General features: G+C 44.9%; 1 protein-coding gene across 1 annotated transcript; it reads right to left on the bottom strand.

Annotated features, from left to right (window-relative positions):
* Window positions 1–1,156: 1,156 nt before the first annotated feature.
* Window positions 1,157–12,637, bottom strand: LOC311142274 (rho GTPase-activating protein 24-like; the record flags this gene model as incomplete). Its single annotated transcript, XM_084177897.1, has 8 exons — window positions 1,157–1,394; window positions 1,605–2,682; window positions 2,927–3,048; window positions 3,335–3,408; window positions 3,581–3,713; window positions 3,878–4,085; window positions 9,101–9,217; window positions 12,586–12,637. The coding sequence occupies 8 exons, from the start codon at window positions 12,635–12,637 to the stop codon at window positions 1,157–1,159; spliced, it is 2,022 nt and encodes a 673-aa protein (XP_084034023.1).
* Window positions 12,638–20,659: the final 8,022 nt, after the last annotated feature.

Genomic DNA, 20,659 nt, shown 5'->3' on the forward strand with positions numbered 1-20,659 from the left:
CGCTATTCACTGTGTTTTTTTCCTTGTGTCACTATTTCTATTTTTATTTTAAAAATGTATCTTTACCTTTAACTCTGCATTGTTGGAAAAGGACCCGTAAGTAAGCATTTCACTGTTAGTCTACACCTCTTGTTTACGAAGCATGTGACAAATACAATTTGATCTGTTGAAAGGTGTTACTCAGCCTGTTCTGTCATCAAATAGTGTTCAGATGGGTCCCAAATTATATAATCATTCATAATTATAGCAGTGGGAAAAAATGCATCAGTAACATTAGTATTTTCTTAGACTCTTAGACAAACTCAGAACAATATGCAAATACTTGGATACACTAAATCAGAATCTATTTAAGATCAGCTTTCACACGGTGTCTAAATGGATGTGGGATTTTGTCAAAGATTGGGAATAGTGCATCCTTTCTGCATTTCAACACCTTGTTTTTCTATTGCCCTCAAATTCAAATCTGTACCTCGAAGCCAGTTTCACTGCTTTTTTTTTCATTCTTTCCCTCTAATCAGGAATTTATTTAGACCTAGGTCACCATGTGGGTGCAATTCATTTTAAGGTAGAACATAAAACCAGCAGTAGTCCGGACCTCATAGGGTAAGATTTGAATACCCCTGGTCCATGGGCTTGTTCTGTTAATTCCTAGACGATCACGGTGTTCCACATCTCTTTCAGTACTTTTCCTATGTGGCTCAGGACTTACTGATTGGGTCTGGGGCTCTGTTATCCCAACGGCCAGCTGTCAGCCAATATATTCCATTATAGATCCAGTAAGTGTCATTCTCCAAGCTTTGATTCTGTATATTATAGGGCTCATTTCAGTCATATAAACTTTTAGTGAGTTCAATAGCTTGTGTTACTCTCCATCGTCTCCATCTCATTCTGTTCTGGTATGGTTGTCAATGTGTCTGGTTGAACTATATTAGGTCCAAGGCATCCGAGTAGAGTTGTCCATCCCAGCTGGTTCCATCTCAAAGCTTTCTTAGAACCATCCTCAAGCATGTATCATTATGAGACAAATCCAATATGGATTTATCATGGCAACAGACAGTTCAATTTACATTCCATTCAGATCATGGGTGTTTGCATGCTCCTGATGCTGCTGTTGTAGTGCTCTGATAGTGTAATCTTTCTCTAATCTGACTGGCCATCAGAAGCTCTGTACGATGCGCTCGCTCTTCCTGGTCTCAGCTCTCAGCTCTCCGAAGGTGTCAAAGAACTGCTCCATCTCCCTCTGCAGCGTGGTGTTGCGGCGGTCGGCGTCGGCCCGGGCACGCTCCACATTGCGGATCTTGATCTCGGCCACGCTGTACCAGCGGCGCTGCTGCTCCAGGCTGGCCCGCAGTCCCACCACCTCCCCATGGAGGGCCTCGTTACGCAGCTCAAACCTGGGAGAGACAGGAGAGAGGGGGGCAAGGAGTTACACACACACAGCTTTCACACTGGTGGTACAACAGGACTGTGGTGCAGCACGTAACATGTAACATCACATCATGTTAGCGTAACCTGACACATGTTGAAGACTGTATATAGAATATATATGGACATTTGAAAAGGACTGCTGATGCATTGGCATGATTTATTCACAGCTCCATTACCTCTGGATTTTGGCCTCGAACTCAGCCCTCTGCCTGGCCATCTGTTGCCTGAGGCCAGCCAGGAGACAGTACATGGCCTGGGAGGCCGGGGGGCCGTGGGGGTCAGGAGGAGCAGAGGGCAGGAAGACCTCTGAGCTGCCCGTGCTCAGGGGGTCATCAATGGGGACAGAGGAGGAGGCTGGGGAGTTAGGATGGAGGTCCTCCTCTCCTGGGTCAGTCCTGAAGGAGGGGAACCTGGTGGACCCCCGTCCTAGGCTAGCTCTGACCACACCACTCCCACTGTCGTCCAGGTGCAGGATCTCAAAGGAGGACCAGGAGTTGCTGGTGTCTGCCACGCTTGCCGTGCCCGCCTCCACCTCCACTGTACCAGCTGGGCTGCCCGCACCACCATCAGCAGCCACCTCATCCATGCATTGGAGTGTGTCCAAGTTGTCATAGACAGACAGAGTGCTGTCCTGAGCCTCACTGCTTCCACTGGTGCCAGTGGTCCCCTGCTCTGCAGCCCAGCTGGGATCATCTGGGCCTGTCCAGCCACTGGGCAGCATGCTGCTGTGGTCTGGGTCAGCCTGTATCGTCACAGTGGAAGCAGAGGCTGTGAGTGGGGAGGCAGGGTGAGGGTGAAGGTGGGGGCTGTGTGCTTTCTCAGGGGGCTGGGACTCTGACTGGGACGGAGTGTATCTGTGGTACAGAGACCCAACAGCAGGGATCACTGGAGAGAACCCCTCAGCTGGCTGCTGGTTGTCTGTGTTGAACAGGCGTGAGGCTAAGCTGGTTTCACGCCGGCTTTGGGCCGACCCTCTCCTCTCAGCAATCAGAGGCACGGAGAGCTGGCGGGAGCAAGGGGAAGGATGGTGGGCTAGCTGTTGTTGGGGGAGGAGCTTGGCTGTTATGCCCAGCCTGGAGTCATGCGACTGGGGCTGGGTGTGCGCCCCCTCGAATGGGTCTCCTTTCCATATATGACAGGGGTAAGAGTCTGGTCGTGAGGAACCGGGGGCGTCTACGTCTCTCCCCTCCCTGGAGAAAAGGCACCGGTGCTCCCTGATCAGCTCAGACATGAGCTGCTGCACCACGGCTGCCCCTGGGGAACAGAAGGACGGACACACACTGAGTCACAGCAGGACACGTATGGTACAAACAACATACAAACAGCATCACATTGCACGCAGCATGTTACACAACACTGTGTTGATATAAACACTGTCTCAAGGCCACCCAGACAGACAGACACAGCCCCTATCTTTATCTGTCTATATCTGTCTCTGTCTGGCTCTATATCTGTAGGCTATCTCTGATTCATGTCCTTTTTTCTGAAACACACTCACCTCCAATGATACTCTCTGGATCTTCAGCTTTGGGTCGTAGGATGTTAGGCCCGAAAACAGTCGCCAAGTTCTGGGTGCTCATCTTGTTGCCGCTGGAATAGGACTGGACTTCGTTCAAAAACCTGTATTGGCAGTGATTTATCCGCATGAGACTTGGGCAGGGTCGATTTTGTCACAGCTGCTACATAACATACAGAAATGTGTCATGGTTGAACAGATGTTAATGTTTGTTGTTCTGTATGTTGTAAGCTACTGTAACTGCGCCACAGGCCAAGTCTATAGTGATTCAAACAATTATATTTGCATTGCATTGAAAGTGCATTGAAAGTGAGGTATGTTGTATGCAGATTTGATGTTATCTTGATGTGAGATAATTACTAATGAATTACAGGTAAATTGTAGACTTACTGGCAGATGTAGTTTAGCAGGTTAAAGTTAGCCACTGGAAGTTCATGAATAAGATGCTGTAGTTCTGTCAAACCCTTGGGGACACCGGGGAAGATATTGTTGCAAGTAGTGCGCTACCATCAATGGACTTTATCAATTACATTTCTCCTTAGAACTTTTAGATCAGAGGATGGTGGTTGTGTTATGTCTCTGTTTATCAGATGTATCTCAGCATGGCGTGCATGATGCAGCTGGACGGAGACTTACGTGCTTCCTCTCAGAGGATATCTTTTTGCCACACACCAGGAAGTCCTGGTATCTGGAGAAGGGCACGAGTGGTTCTGGCAGCTCCCGCAGATAAAGCTTCAGGAGAGACGCCACGGTGTGCACGTCTGTACTGCTAGGATGACAAATACACACACACACTTAGAATACAGCACATCCCTACCACCGTATGGGGGCACGCACCTACACATAACGGAACATACAGATATAGCTGGAGAATAGGTCTAATTTCATTTTCAACTGTGGTGTTTCTGTTTGTGTTGACTGGAGTGCTCTTACCTGTCAAAGGAGGGCTTCTCCCCAGCGTCGAAGGCATCCTGCAACTCTTTGACCAGCGTGGCCTGGCCTGGCTGGCGGAACAGCCCTACCTCCAGAAGCCCCCGCTCCCGGATGAAGTCCACACACTGCTCCACCACCAGAGGTGCCATGTGGACCCCGTAACGCCGCTCGTACAGAACAGTCTCCTCCAACCGTTGGCCAAACACGCCTGAGGAGAGAGAGTTTAAGATCACCCAGGCTAAATGAATAAACGGAGGATGATAGAGTGTTAGTTTGATGGTTCAGGGATTTTCCTTTCTTCAGACAAGTGTACTCGAACCCTCCATACTCCAAACCACCTGTCTACGCAGCCTGCCTCACACTGTGTGTCTCTGTGTGTCTCTGTGTGTCTCTGTGGGCCTGAGATACTCACGCCTCCTGAAGCTCAGCACCCGCTTGATCTTCCTGTAAGCAGAGTGGGACAGGTAGCTGCTGGTCCTGCACGCTGTCGCCTTGTTCTCCGGCATCTTCTCTGTTCTCTTCACACTTATTTTCTCCCCGTCCAGATCTCACTCTCCTTTTCACCTCTTTTCTTCCCCTCTCTCCTCTTTGGCCAGTCTGGCTGTTTGATGGGATGGCCTGTGACAGCTTGTCGCTGCTTAGACCAGTGCATTCTTTCCCAAGCGGCCCACCCCTATCTACCTCTCTTTTGTTTTGTAAACTCTCTCCTGGCTGGTACTCTGTGTTGTGTTTCTTCTCACCCTCCCTCCTCCTCTCCCCGCCTCCTTTTCTCTCTTCAGGTAAACAGATAAGGCTCTTTGCTCTGATGACTCAGGAAATGAGGAGGCAGAGACGTTCCTTGTCAATGCTGAACAATGGTCCTTGAGCTCAACTATGTGACCTAATCAGATGAATGAGCATTCCAATGGAAATAATTTCATCCTACAAGAAGAAGCATTGTGACATGCCTGACATATCACAAACTCACAATCACTCAGGCATGCAATGGAGCAAACATCCCAATGAATAGAACAACCATGGGAACATGAGCCGTGTCAAAATGTAATACGGGATGTTGAACTTTGGAAAGTAAAATCCCCTCTTTATTTTTGGTGGCTAAGGTCCCCTCTTTAGATTCCTAAGATAATTATTTCACAGGAGATCGGAGAGTCCAGCAACACTAAATGTTCTACTGATAAAACAGGTCCTTATCACCACTAAACATTGTAAATGTCCGAAAAGTTACTCCACATGTTGTTGCTGAATGCAGATAAAGAGTATCGAGGGGGCAATTGTACAGTAGCTCGGCACCTCTCACGCTCACCTCAGACTTGGTTCCCAGGGCGCAAGTCCTTCCACGATGCTTATCTGAACTCAATCTGGTGAGCATTGAAAATCCAGAGGAAACACTTTCAGGCTGGATTGTGTTGACAAAAGAGTCCACTTAGCTGCCAGCTCTCCTAGAAGAAGGTGTCCTGTTATTATAGCAGTGTTGACTGTGACAGCCACAGGGAGTCTGTTATTCCCTCCCTACCCAGAGGAGATGACGTTAGTGTTCCAGCGTTGTCCAGCAGTAATTTTGCTTGGTTAGCACCACTTAGTTTGTCCAGAGGAGCAAGCTGTGTCCTTGCGGCACGTGTCTCTCCCTCCTTGTCCCATCCATTCCTCCTCATGCCAATGTTTTCACACAGCCAGTGTCATACCTCCCTCCCTCTCCAATACACTCTCAGTCCTCCCTTGAGCTGCTATCTTTTTCACCAATTCGATTATGTTTGTTCCCTCAGGTCGTAGTCCTTAGGGTTCCTTCAAAGATCCCCACAGTCCAACCATAAGTATGAGTACACAGTGTTATGTCTTTGACTCTTTCTCTTTTATTTAGCCTGGCTCAGCCCCCTCCCCAGCCCCTGCCTACTCCACCCCCTCTCTCTACCCCACCTCCCTCCCTTATCAAACTATTCCCCACCATACTCACTGGAGCATGGCCAAGGTGGCGCCGGCACCCTCTGTCTCTCCTATCTCTCCCTGCCCGGGAATCATTAACAAGGGAGAACAGTGTCACAGATTGACTAAAAGTAAATGAGTTAGAACCCTTTTTGTCCCCCCACTCTCCTCTGTCCTAGCATACTACTCTGCCTGCAGGCAGCCAGCTCCCTCAGAATAATTTTCCACTGAGCCATTATGAACCACCCCTTTCCCCTGGTGGTCCAAGACTATATGGGGCTAAACTGGCCCCAGCCCCAGCTGAATCTGGCTCTCTGGCTCTCTTGCTGGACATTAGCTGGATGTTAATGAGGTGGATGTATGGCCTCAGTGAGCCATGATGGCCTCTAATCTGTGAAAATCTCTCTCCTGAAGGACGTGTCGGAGACAGGCAATAGACTGAGCGATGGAAGAACTAACTGCTCCGGGGTGGTGTGGGGAATTCATTGAGAATGTTAATCTCTCTTGTGAAATGTGTTGCTGTGCATTGACCAGGCTATGGGGTCAGATTCCTGTGATAGGCACACAAGTAATCTAAGGACATTCAGGTCTTTATGAGTACAACAACGAGTATTTTGACCCAGTGTATTCCCTCTGTGATGGCCTGAATCGCCTGATGCTGTAGTTCTTTGATGGAAATATTAAAGGATGATTATGTTAGTCATTCTTCCAATGCCAGTCTCAGGTCTGTGTGTAAGGATCAATATTTCCTCACAAGGGAAGTCAGCACTAGGCCTGCACGTCTCAGCTCAACCTGTGTGCTTGCGCGTGTGTACTCCCTCTGTGCTTTTCAGACCTCTAGGACCTCTGGAGAATTTTGTATTAGCAGAAACGGCAAAATGTTTATTGGATGTTAAATTTCAAGAACCCTCCGCCCACAGAAGGGGTACTGCGTGTTATGTTCGTTACTGTTGTCCAACCAGGTAGGACACATTTTGCGGAGTCGTTGCGTATGCTAGTTTGCAACATTGCAGAAAATGTAAGAACAGTTTGAGGAAAAAAAGAATTATGTTTTGTCAGAAGTGTGCTCTATACACACAATCGAGTCGATGAAGGCATTACAACTCCTCTGCTTGAACACTCTCCGCCCAAGGAAGGCATTTGATTGATTTGATGTGTTGCGAGGCGTCACTGATTTACACCGGGTTTCCACCCCTTTCTAGACCCTTTTTAGCCTTTTTATCTACCCCAATGCTGCCATTGAGTTCACCAGGCTTGCCAATTAGGGATTGCTGGTTCTGGTTGACTTACTCTTTGGGTAACTACCCAGCTATTACATTTGGTTCTTTGGAAGTTGTGGGAACGTATGTTTTTGGTTTCACATTGGTTGTTTGTCCTCCAAACACAGGCTTCTCAGGCATTATCATTTAAAAAATTGTCAGTCCACCTTCTAAACACTAGCTTACTATGGATTGTTTCATTATGCAGTTTAACCTACTATCTATAGCTATATACAGTAGTTAGCTGCTATTTATATACTTTTTCAAAAAATTAAACATCAAATAGCCAAAAAACTATGAAAAAAGTAGTAGGCTTGAGGATACATTTTGCCACGATTGTTGATCTCAGCGGTTTTGTCTGGCTAATAACATGCCCTACACAAATGGGCTGCAATCAAGGACAAGATAAATTACACTACCGTTCAAAAGTTTGGGGTCACATAGAAATTTCCTTGTTTTCAAAATAAAATAAATTTTTTGGTCCATTATAATAACATCAAATTGATCAGAAATACAGTGTAGACATTGTTAATGTAGTAAATGGCTATTGTAGCTGGAAACGGCTGATTTTTTATGGAATATCTACATAGGCGTACAGAGGCCCATTATCAGCAACCATCAGTCCTGTGTTCCAATGGCACGTTGTGTTTGCTAATCCAAGTTTATCATTTTAAAAGGCTAATTGATCATTAGAAAACCCTTTTGCAATTATGCTAGCACAGCTGAAAACTGTTGTGCTGATTAAAGAAGCAATAAAACTGGCCTACTTGAGACTAGTTGAGTATCTGGAGCATCAGCAATTGTGGGTTCGATTACAGGCTCAAAATGGCCAGAATAGAAAGAATAGAAAGAGGAGTGAGAGGCCCCGTTGCAAAACTAAGCAAGAGGACAAATACATTAGAGTGTCTAGTTTGAGAAACAGACGCCTCACAGGTCCTCAACTGGCAGCTTCATTAAATAGTACCCGTGAAACACCAGGCTCAACGTCAACAGTGAAGAGGCGACTCTGGGATGCTGACCTTCAGAGTTGCAAAGAAAAGCCATATCTCAAACTGGCCAATAAAAATTAAAGATTAAGATGGGCAAAACATTACCACGTGCCTGTCCTCCCCAATTAAGGTGCCACCAACCTCCTGTGATTTGAGAACATTACTTTAAATAGAATCATGAGGAAACCTGTAGTTTCTAAAATTCCCACAGAATAACGTTTTTTTGTTGTTGAACATTCCCAATTCATAGAATATCACCAAAATGCGTATTACATGTAACCATGTTTGAAGTTTTAGGAAAAGTTCTGTTAAAGTAATGAAAATAATATTTTTTGTCAAGTTCCTTAAATGTGCTGACAATGTTCCAAAGCCAAGCAACTGTCCGGCACCATTACCAGAAAGTTGTGGGAAGGTTGTATGCAAAATATCCATAGGACAACCACGCTCTCACCAAGCTCTAAGAAAGAGATTGTGTTGGGAGGCAGGTAGCCTAGCGGTTAAGAGTGTTTGGCTAGTAACTGAAAGATCACTGGTTCAAATCCCCGATCTGGCAAGTTGGAAAAATCTGCAGTTCTGCCATTGAGCAAGACAGCTGACCCCTAACAACAACTGCTCCCGGGCACTGATGACGTCAATTAAGGCAGCTCACCTCTCTGATTCAGAGGGGTTGGGTTAAATGCGGAAGACACATTTTGGTTGAACGCATTCAGTTGTGCAACTGACTAGGTATCCCCCTTCCCCTTGCATATGGTTCTGAGAATGTTATGTGCAAACTGGGTATGGCGTGAAGCCCAGCAGGCACCCAGCCAAGGCAGACACACAGCTGTGCCCACCAAGGAGGCAGAGGGGAGGTGAGGCTCAGGTATGCACACACACAGGGTTGGGCTAAGCCCTGTAGAGACTGGAGGAGTCAGACTCTGGTCTGTTGAACTGAAATAAATGATATGGCGTGACTGAATTGATTGTTTGTTCAAGACAGTGAGAGCGCCAAGTGTATGCATTTGAGTGTGGTAATGAGCGTTTAGTAGTGTATATGTATGTAGTAGTGATGCTACCTGTAAAGGGTATCCAGACACCCTTGTTGAGGGTCTTGAGCCACTCCTCTCCCTGACCACAGCTGTTGGAGAGGAAGAAATATGAGCCAGGGCTGACCAGCACGTCTCTGTTCCCACCTGTGATGGAGGGAGGGAGGCATGGATGGAGAGAGGGTGAGAAAGAGTCACAGACAGATAGCAAAGACGCGTGACTGCAGCCCTGCTGAAAAACTGCAGACCAGCCAAAATTTTAAGCTGGTCCATGCTGGACAAGCTGGTCTGACCAGCATGGTCTAGCTGGTTAGGCTGGCCAACCAGCTGGTCAAGCTGATGATGCTGGTGACCAGTTTATGATGGTATGCTGGTGACGAGCTTATGCTGGGATGCTGGTTACCAGTTTATGCTAATCCAATCTGTTAGTTGGACCTATTGTACCGTTACTGAACTGGTTGTTCCAGTTTAGATAAATTAGGTATATTTCATTTATTCATCTTTCTAACCCTGGTAGTCATTCTGAATGATGATTGTGGGTGAATGAAATTCATTAAAAATGAAAAGCTGAAATGTCTTGATTCAATAAGTATTCAACCCCTTTGTTATGGCAAGCCTAAATAAATTCAGGATTAAATTGTGCTTAACAAGATAGCATGGACAAGATTGTTGAATGAATGACTACCTGATCTCTGTACCCCACAAGTACAATTATCTGTAATGTCCCTCAGTCGCGCAGTGAATCTCAGACACATATTCAACTACAAAGACCAGGGAGGTTTTCCAATGCCTTGCAAAGAAGGACACCTATTGGTAGATGTTTATTTTTTTTTAAACACACACACGTAATATCCCTTTGAACATGGTGAAGTTATTAATTACACTTTGGATGGTGTATCAATACACCCAGTCACTACAAAGATACAGGCGTACTTCCTAACTCAGTTGCTGGAGAGGAAGGAAACCGCTCAGGGATATCACCATGAGGCCAACGGTGACTTTAAAACAGTTACAGAGTTTAATGGCTGTAATAGGAGAAAACTGAGGATGGACCAACAACATTGTAGTTACTCCAAAATATTAACCTAATTGACTGAATGAAAAGAAGGAAGACTGTACAGAATAAAAGTAAAACTGCTAAAACTTTACTTTATGTCCTGAATACAAAGCGTTATGTTTGGGACAAATTCAACACAACACATCACTGAGTACCACTCTTCACATTTTCAAGCATGGTGGTGGCTGCATCATGTTATGGGTATGCTTGTCATCGGCAAGGACTAGGGATTTTTTAGGATGAAAAATAAACGGAATAGAGCTAAGCACAGGAAAAATCATAGAGGAAAACCTGGTTCGGTCTGCTTTCCAACAGACACTGGGAGACAAATTCACCTTTCAGCAGGACAATAACCTAAAACACAAGGACATTGAATGTTCCTGAGTGGCCTAGTTACAATTACAGTAATTCTGATAGTGCAGGTCAGGTATTTTCATCTCTCCTTCACTCAAACAGAGAGAGGGTCAGAATGTGCGTGAATGAACTGGTATATGCAGTGTCAGTGTCTGTCCTCTCTGCCTGTCTCCACAGGCCCACAGACTGAGATCCTCTCATGGTCGTACCGTCACACCACAGCACCAGTCAAACATGACAAATCCCTAAATGGCGATACAGATTAATACTGTTTTTCATTCCATGCATTTCACAATCCCCACTCTCCTTCTCTTTGAAATCTTGTTCATCTTTGAAGAGTGTGGGTGCTGGGAAAAGCAGTGCAGGATCCTTATGTACACAAGTGGGCTTTCTTGGAAATAACAAGTGGGAGTGCTGTAGTAATGTTCAATGATCTACTGTATATACACCAGTCCCAGAAGAATGGTTTTCCTGTACGTGTGATTTATGCTTGCCGACTGCGAGTTGTTGGGATTAATTCCAGACAATTAAACAGGCCATTTTTCTGTAATAGTACAGGACGTGATTCTAGCTCCTTCCGGTCACTGTGTCCTCTCTGCTAGAATGATAGCTGGACAAGAGCCCGGATAGAATCAGGTGGCCATTCCTTATCTTTAAGCACTTCTCGGGTTCAACAAGGGAAGAGGAGCTCATTGATTTTCATAATTTAATTAAAACTCTTGCTGCCTTTTTTCATACATTTTTCCCGGAGATATAAATCAAGTTATGGGGTTCTGGAGGCAATAAAAATGGTGCTCTCAATTCTGCACACATTCTCTGGGAAAGAGTGCGGACGGTGATTCATTTCAGGCGAGACACGTTTCTTAACAAGGACAGCGATGTAAAATAAGTCCATCTAAGTGGCTTTATCAATAGCTACACCTCTACTGTAATAGCCTGTTCCAAGCAGCTCTGAATACAAGGCATTCCTCAACCTAAGCTGCGATAACGGAGCTGAGCAGACCCTACATGTGATGTGGGTGTACAGTGTGTGATCTTTATCAGAGACTCTCAATTATTTATATTGATTCAGGAAAGTTAAGTGATTTCATTCCAAGATTATTTAGTGTAATGCAACAGCGTTATGGGGTAGAACAAGCCTTTCCTAACAAAAATTACACTCCAGCCTGTTTGTCCACATTCCTCTACATTGTACATTTAGTCATTTAGCAGACGCTCTTATCCAGAGGAACTTACAATTAGTAGAATGATACTCAATCTTTTAGTCTTTTGTCAGATGACTGTCTCATCCCTATCTCATCCCCTCCCTCAGCTCATTATTTTGAGTACCCTCCTCCCCTCCCTGTCCCACATCCGTCAGGTACTGTAAATCAGGGGCCTGGTTAAAACAGCTTTAATGTACTCTTCCTCTCCTGCCCCCCTTCCTCCTACCTCGGAACACCAATGAACATGCACTGATGTCACTCAAGGGCACCAAGAGACACTACATCACTACATCACTACATCACTCTCTGGTCCCCCTCGGAGCCCCATGTTATCTGCATATGAGTGTTTGATAGGGGAAAGTACATCAGGACTGGATGACCCAATTCTCCCTTGGGGATGTAATTAATGCTCTTTGAGTTGCCCTCCTCTTACCCCCAGCATTCCATAGTGATATGATCAAATTAGAAATGATCAAGCATGGTCTGTACACACTGAATCATCTGCCATACACATGAACTGAACTGTAATGACATTTGGCCACATAAGGACATCAGTGCAAGTATTTCATTTTCAACAAGTAGAAACATTAGTAGAAAGATTCTTCATAACTCACACTTTTGCCTTGAGTTTAGCTTTATTGATGCATATTATGAAAAAGCAATATGAATGGTAAAAGTACTGAAGTATTTCCAAAGGTTGTAGTGTAAAGTAACTCTACATTTAGCTTTTTCACTATGGTCACAGTAAAGCATGCTTACTTTCTGCTGAATATGAGGAAACAATCACAAAGTAGACCTGCCCAAGCCAGGTTCAAATGACCAAGACCTGTCTCATGATAATGGCTGATGGATAGTATGATAGGAGGAGTGTGTGAGGCAAGGGTTGACATCTCACTCACCTTTCTGAGTGGCGCTGTTGTACTTCCAAGACTTGAAGCAGGTGAGTCCCATACTGCAAGTGTATGTCCAGCTCTAGTAATCACCTAGCGTAGCCAACGGCCCAGTCCTCTAAGCACATGTAGTTGACCCATAATGATCCAATTGATTTAGCATGTAAAACACCTTTACCTTCCACTGATAGCACTCCCTACCGACCAAACATCCCGAAGGCTTCCTAGGACTGCCATGTCATGGATCCCCGCCCATTCCTCCCCCTCTCTTTCTCCCTTTCTCCCTTTCTCTCTCTCTCTCTCCCGATCTCTTGCTATCTCCCTCCTCATCCACCTCATCAATAACCATACAGCCCCATCCCCTTAGCCGTGCTGTGTTGGGTTGCGGCAGACCAACCCACAACGGCCGCACACGCAGAGGCAAAGCACGGCCTCAGCATCTCTCTACCAGCTGTAATTACTTCAGTACAATGCAGCGTCACAGGCGGAGGCAATTTCCCTAATGCACAGCCCACCCCACTACACCCCACCCCCCCAGCTTTCCCATTTTGTTTAATGGCCATCAATGTGCACCGCCCTCACCCACACACAATGACTCAAGGGGTTATAAAGACGCGAGCGGGTGCCCGGCGCGTTAAACTTTTGAACCGTCATCCATTACGCTAAGAGGAGCCTCTCTCTCCTTGCTCTACCATCCTCTCACTCTCTCCCCCCCTCTCTAGACTCCATCCCTCTAGCTCTCTCCCATAGCATCTTGGATTTATGATCCTGGCCTGGCAGATGCTCAGGGATATATTGATCCTGACCAGAGAGACCCACTTCATTTGGCGTGAGGAGCTCTCCTCCTCAGTAGACTTTACTGATGCCATCAAATCTGTTTGGCTTGGCTGGAGTTATGTGGTCAGGTGCCAGTCTATGAATGTCACAGTGAAAGGGGTACCATGAGACCATTACACATACAACGACCTAGCTACTCCTTTAAAGTTCTTGTCCATCGTGTTACTACTATCATGGGAGATAGAAGACGAGTGAGATAAAAAGACAATGCAATTATCTTTTTGATGTTTGCTTCTCTTGTTAGGATTACAACTCTGAAAGTGAAACCAGTTAAAGTATTTAACTGTACTCCTGGCATATAGACTCCTGGTATCGGCGATGGGGTATTGGCCAGCCCAGTCCCTATAGGCTACTGTGTGACAAAAGGTGATTCAGTTCCCTACTCTGACCACATCAGGGAGGTACTCCAATTACCACTGAGAGCTTTCAATTCCCTATGTGTCAAAACAAGGGACTCACACTCTTCATGCGAGGGGGGTGGGGGGGTGCTCTTCAGAAAATGAAAACAGTCACTCCTCCCATCCCACCCGACCCCATTCCACCCGACCCCATTCCACCCGACCCCATCCCACCCGACCCCATTCCACCACTCCTCATTTTCACCCCTTATTATACTCTTTAGTTAAATTGAATTATTGGTTTAAGAGGAGCTGCTAATGGTTTCCATTTTCATTCATACACATGCCTTAAGCTCTTTTCCCCTCCACTTTCTTTGGGGTCAAGTGTAAGTGGTCAGATTGACCTTGCATTGAAACACATTAAACTAATAGTTCAGCTATATTCCCTGACATTCATTTTTTAAAATCATACTCAGGGTATTCCAAATGAAACCAAATAAACCTGCATGACTGGGTTTCACTGATCCAGTCTTTCACAAACAGTATCCATGGTCGTCTGTGGTTAAATATACCTGAAAAGCCAAATGCCTGTTTTTGTTTGTGGCTGTGGCACACAAACAGGCATGTGCTTTGTGTGGATTCATAAAGTTGAGTCCAGTCAGTCATTCAGTTGGAAGAACGAATCAAATGTTCCAAGCAGTGTTTGTGTTGCGGCACATATTGTCCTTTGACTAATGAAGTGTCTATGCCCCCTACTGATGGAAACATCAAATAGCAGACAGACTGAAATTAGGTCAGTATGAACCAGGTCACTCCAACCCTGTTCCTGGAGAGCTACCGTCCTGTAGGTTTTCGCTCCAACTCTAATCCGGTTGATAAGCTGAATGAGGTTGGTTACAACTGGGGTTGGAGTAGAAAACTATGGGAGGGCAGTGCTCCAGGAACAGGGTTGGAGAGCGTTGGATGAACAATACAGAAGCTGAAGAATACTTTTGTTGGTGGTCATTTCTCAGAGGTAAAATAAAACATATTTCTTCCTTTCATTGAAAGTATTGTGACGTGAGATGATCACATCATTTGTATTTTCTCATAAATAACTGTCTTTATCTTTTGGGTCATTCTTGAATTGCGTTGGCATTGAAAAACCATGAAAAACACGTTAAAATGACAAATAGACATCGTACATGTTTTTGTTTATAACGAGCTGTTTATCTATAACTCCTTTTATACTGCAAAACCTTATCTTAATGCATTGTTTAAAGTACTAAGGGCAAGCAATGTGCCCTTGTGGCTTGTCCCAGTAGTGAATAGATCTTATTTTGAATGCTAGAAAGTAAACAAGTATTTAATATATTGTATAGATCAATAAAAACAGACTATTAAAATATATATTACATAAACAGTACCAGTCAAAAGTTTGGACACCTACTCATTCAAGGGTTTTTCTTTATTTTTACTATTTTCTACATTGTAGAATAATAGTGAAGACATCAAAACTACGAAATAACACATATGGAATCATGTAGTAACCAAAAAAGTGTTAAACAAATCAAAATATGTTTTATATTTGAGATTCTTCAAAGTACCCACCCTTTGCCTTGATGACAACTTTGTACACTCTTGGCATTCTCTCAACCAGCTTCATCCTATAAGATGGCACCGATAGAGAGGGCTGCCTCGCTTCTAGTCCTTAGAAAACTTTGCAGTATTTCGTTTTTTTATGTATTATTTCTTACATTGTTAGCCCAGAAAATCTTAAGTGTTATTACATATAGCCGGGAAGACCTATTGGATATCAGAGCAGCGTCAACTTACCAGGACTATGACCAGGAATACGACTTTCCCGAAGTGGATCCTTTGTCCGCACCACCCAGGGCATTTGAACTGATTCCAGAGGCCGACCCAAAACAACGCTGCCAGAGGAGAGGGAGCCGCAGCGGTTTTCTAGTCAGACTTAGGAGGCCCACACACCACCCATCGCTTCCGAGAATATTACTCGCTAATGTCCAGTCCCTAGACAACAAAGTTGACGAGATCAGGGCAAGGGTTGCTTTCCAGAGAGACATCAGGGATTGTAACATACTCTGTTTCACGGAAACATGGCTCTCTCGGGATATACTGTCCCCGTCCATACAGCCATCTGGGTTCTCAGTACATCACGTCGACAGGAATAAACATCTCTCTGGGAAGAAGAAGGGTGGGGGGTATGTTTCATGACTAACGACTCATGGTGCAATTGTAACAACATACAGGAACTCAAGTCATTTTGTTCACCCGACCTAGAATTCATCACAATCAAATGCCGAACGTATTATCTCCCAAGATAATTCTCTTCGGTTATTGTTACAGCCGTGTATATCCCCCCTAAAGCCGATACCCCGACGGCCCTCAAGGAACTTCACTGGACTTTATGCAAACTGGAAACCATATATCCTGAGGCTGCATTTATTGTAGCTGGGGATTTTAACAAAGCAAATTTGAGAAAAAGGCAACCTAAATTTTATCAGCATATTGACTGTAGCACTCGCGCTGAAAAAAAAACTGACCCATGGTCACACTACTTTCCGCGATGCATACAAGGCCCTCCCCCGCCCTCCTTTCGGCAAATCTGACCACAACCCCATTTTGCTCCTCCCTTCCTATAGGCAGAAACACAAACAGGAAGCACCCATGCTTAGGACTATTCAATGCTGGTCTGACCAAGATTGTTTTGATCACGTGGACTGGGATATGTTCCGGGTAGCCTATGAGAATAATATAGACGTATACGCTGATTCGGTGAGTGGGTTTATAAGGAAGTGTATAGTAAATGTCGTACCAACTGTGACTATTAAAACCTACCCTAACCAGAAACCGTGGATAGATGGCAGCATTCGCAAAAAACTGAAAGCATGAACCACCGCATTTAACCATGGCAAGGTGACAGGGAATATGGCAGAATACAAACAGAGTGGTCGTTCCCTCCGCAAGGCAATCAAACAGGCAAAACGTCAACATCGAGACAAAGTGGAGTCGCAATTCAACGGCTCAGACATGAGACGTATGTGGCAGGGTTTACAGACAATCACGGACTACAATAGGAAAACCAGCCACGTCGCGGACACCGATATCTTGCTGCCAGACTAGCTAAACAAGTTCTGTGCCCGCTTTGAGGATAACACAGTGCCACCGACGCACCAGCTACCAAGGACTGTGGGCTCTCCTTCTCCGTGGCCGACGTGAGTAAGACATTTAAACGTGTTAACCCTCGTGAGGCTGCCGGCCCAGACGGCATTCCTAGCCGCGTCCTCAGAGCATGCGCAGACCAGCTGGCTGGTGTGTTTACGGACATATTCAATCTCTCCCTATCCCAGTCTGCTGTCCCCACATGCTTCAAGATGGCCACCATTGTTCCTGTACCCAAGAATGCAAAGGTAACTGAACAAAATGACTATCGCCCAGTATCACCCACTTCTGTCATCATGAAGTGCTTTGAGAAACTAGTCAAGGATCATATCACTTCCACCTTACCTGTCACCCTAGACCCACTTCAATTTGCTTACCACCTCAATAGGTCCACAGACGATGTAATTGCCATCACACTGCACACTGCCCTATCCCATCTGGACAAGAGGAATACCTATGTAAGAATGCTGTACATTGATTATAGCTCAACATTCAACACATCAGTACCCTCCAAGCTCATCATTAAGCTTGAGGCGCTGGGTCTCAACCTCGCCCTGTGCAATTGTTTCCTGGACTTCCTGACGGGCCGCCCCCAGGTGGTGAAGATAGGAAACAACATCTCCACTTCACTGATCCTCAACACTGGGGCCCCACAATGGTGTGTGCTCAGCCCCCTCATGTACTCCCTGTTCATCCATGACTGTGTAGCAATGCACACCTCCAACTCAATCATCAAGTTTGCAGATAACAAACGATGAGACAGCCTACAGGGAGAAGGTGAAGGCTCTCGGAGTGTGGTGTCAGGAAAATAACCTATCACTCAACATCAACAAAACAAAGGAGATGATCGTGGACTTCAGGAAAAAGCAGAGGGAGTACCCCCCTATCCACATCGACGGGACAGCAGTGGAGAAGGTGCAAAGTTTTAAGTTCCTCGGCGTACATATCACTGACAAACTGAAATGGTCCACCCACACCTCAGGAGGCTGAAGACATTTGGCCTGTCACCTAAAACCCTCACAAACTTTTACAGATGCACAATTGAGAGCATGCTGTCGGGCTGTATCACCGCCTGGTACGGCAACTGCACCGCCCAAAACCTCAGGGATCTCCAGAGGGTGGTGCGGTCTGCACAACGCATCACCGGGGGCAAACTACCCGCCCTCCAGGACAACTAAAGCACCCAAAGTCACAGGAAGGCCAAAAAGATAATCAAGGACAACTACCATCCGAGCCACTGCCTGTTCACCCCGCTATCACCCAGAAGGCGAGGTCAGTACAGGTGCATTAAAGCTGGGACCGAGAGACTGAAAAACAGCTATCTCAAGGCCATCAGACTGTAAAAGAGCCATTACTAGCACAGAGAGGCTGCTGCCTACATACACACTTGAAAATCACTGGTCACTTTAATAAATGGAACACTATTCACGTTAATAATGCCACTTTCAGTAATGTTTACATATCTTGCATTACCCATCTCATATGTATATACTGTATTCTATACGATCTATTGCATCTTAGCCTATGCCACTCTGATAATGACACTGCTCATCCATATATTTATAAATTGTTATTCCATTCCTTTACTTAGATTTGTGTGTATTAGGTTTTTGTTGTAGAACTGTTAGATATTACTTGCTAGATATTGCTGCACTGTCAGAACTAGAAGCACAAACATTTCGCTACACTCGCAATAACATCTGCTAACCATGTGTATGTGACCAATAAATTGGATTGGATTTGAGGTAGTCACCTGGAATGAATTTCAATTCGTTTCTTGTTTGTGGAATTTATTTCCTTCTTAATGCGTTTGAGCAAATCAGTTGTGTTGTGACAAGGTAGGGGTGGTATTCAGAAAATAGCGCTATTTGGTAAAAGACCAAGTCCATATTATGGCAAGAACAGCTCAAATAAGCAAAGAGAAACGACAGTCCATCATTACTTTAAGACATGAAGGTCCATCAATCCGGAAAATTTAAACAACTTTATTTTAGTTTCTTCAAGTGCAGTCGCAAAAAACATCAAGCGCTATGATGAAACTGGCTCTCATGAGGACCTCCACAGGAAAGGAAGACCCAGAGTTACCTCTGCTGCAGAGGATAAGTTCATCAGAGTTATCAGCCTCAGATTACAGCCCAAATAAATGCTTCACAGAGTTTAAGTAACAGACACATCTCAACATCAACTGTTCAGAGGAGCCTGCGTGAATCAGGCCTTCATGGTCAAATTGCTGCAAAGAAACCACTACTAAAGGACACCAATAAGAAGCAGAGACTTGCTTGAGCCAAGTGGTGGAAATCTGTAATTTGGTCTGATAAATCCAAATGTGAGATTTTTGGTTCCAACCGCCGTGTCTTTTAGACGCAGAGTCAGTGAACGGATTATATCTGCATGTGTGGTTCCCACCGTGAAGCATGGAGGTGTGATGGTGTGGGTGTGCTTCGCTGGTGACACTGTCTGTGATTTATTTAGAATTCAAGGCACACTTAACCAGCATGGCTACCACCGCATTCTGCAGTGAAACGCCATCTAATCTGGTTTGCGCTTAATGGGACTATCATTTGTTTTTCAACAGGACAATGACCCAAAACACACCCCCAGGCTGTGTAAGGGCTATTTGACCAAGAAGGAGCGTGATGGATTTCTGCATCAGATTACCTGGCCTCCACAATCACCCGACCTCAACCCAATTGAGATGGTTTGGGATGAGTTGGACCACAGAGTGAAGGAAAAGCAGCCAACAAGTGCTCAGCATATGTGGGAACTCCTTCAAGACTGTTGGAAAAACATTCCTCATGAAGCTGGTTGAGAGAATGCCAAGAGCTGCCATCAAGGCAAAGGGTGGCTACTTTGAAGAATCTAAAATCTAAAATATATTTTGATTTGTTTAACACTTTTTTTGGTTACTACATGATTCCATGTGTTATTTCATGGTTTTGATGTCTTCACAATTATTCTAGAATTTAGAAAATAGTACAAATAAAAACCCTTGAATGAGTGGGTGTGTCCAAACTTTTGACTGGTACTGTACACACACAGTGCCTTCGGAAAGTATTCAGACCCCTTGACTTTTTCCACATTTTGTTAGGTTACAGCCTTATTCTAATATTGATTCAATTGTTCCCCCACAGGTTTTCAATGGAGATCAAGTCCGGAGACTGAGATGGCCATTGCGAAATGTTGATGTTGACAAAGCAAAAACAGGGTTTTAGAAATATCACATTTACACAAAGAAATGGTTAATTGACAAAAAAAAAAACATTTCGCAATGGCCATCTCAGTCTCCGGACTTGATCTCCATTGAAAACCTGTGGTTTCAATTAAAGAGGGCAGTCCATAAGAGCATACGAAGGATATCAAGGATCTGGAAAGATTCTGAATGAAGGAATGGTCTATGATCCCGCCCAATGTATTCTCCAATGTCATAAAACATTTTTGTATTTTTTTTACTAATCTTTAGCAAGGGTGCCAATAATTATAGACCTGACTGTGCATCTGTGCTTACACTTGAACCAGCTGCATTGAAAAACAGACCTGTAAGCGAAGCTGCAACGATATTCATAAAATAGAGGGGCTAATATTAGCTGAAGTGATGGTCATAAACATGCAACCCTGCCAGCAAATTATTACCTCCCCATGTCCAAAAACGATTTATGGCATCAGCCGTGTTAGGTCAGGTCAATTTATTTGTGTCAACACTGAATGACCATCTGGAAATAGTGTTTTCTCATGACATAACTCAT

Source organism: Coregonus lavaretus (assembly GCF_964263955.1).
Source record: "Coregonus lavaretus genome assembly, chromosome: 15".
Lineage (NCBI taxonomy): Eukaryota > Metazoa > Chordata > Actinopteri > Salmoniformes > Salmonidae > Coregonus > Coregonus lavaretus.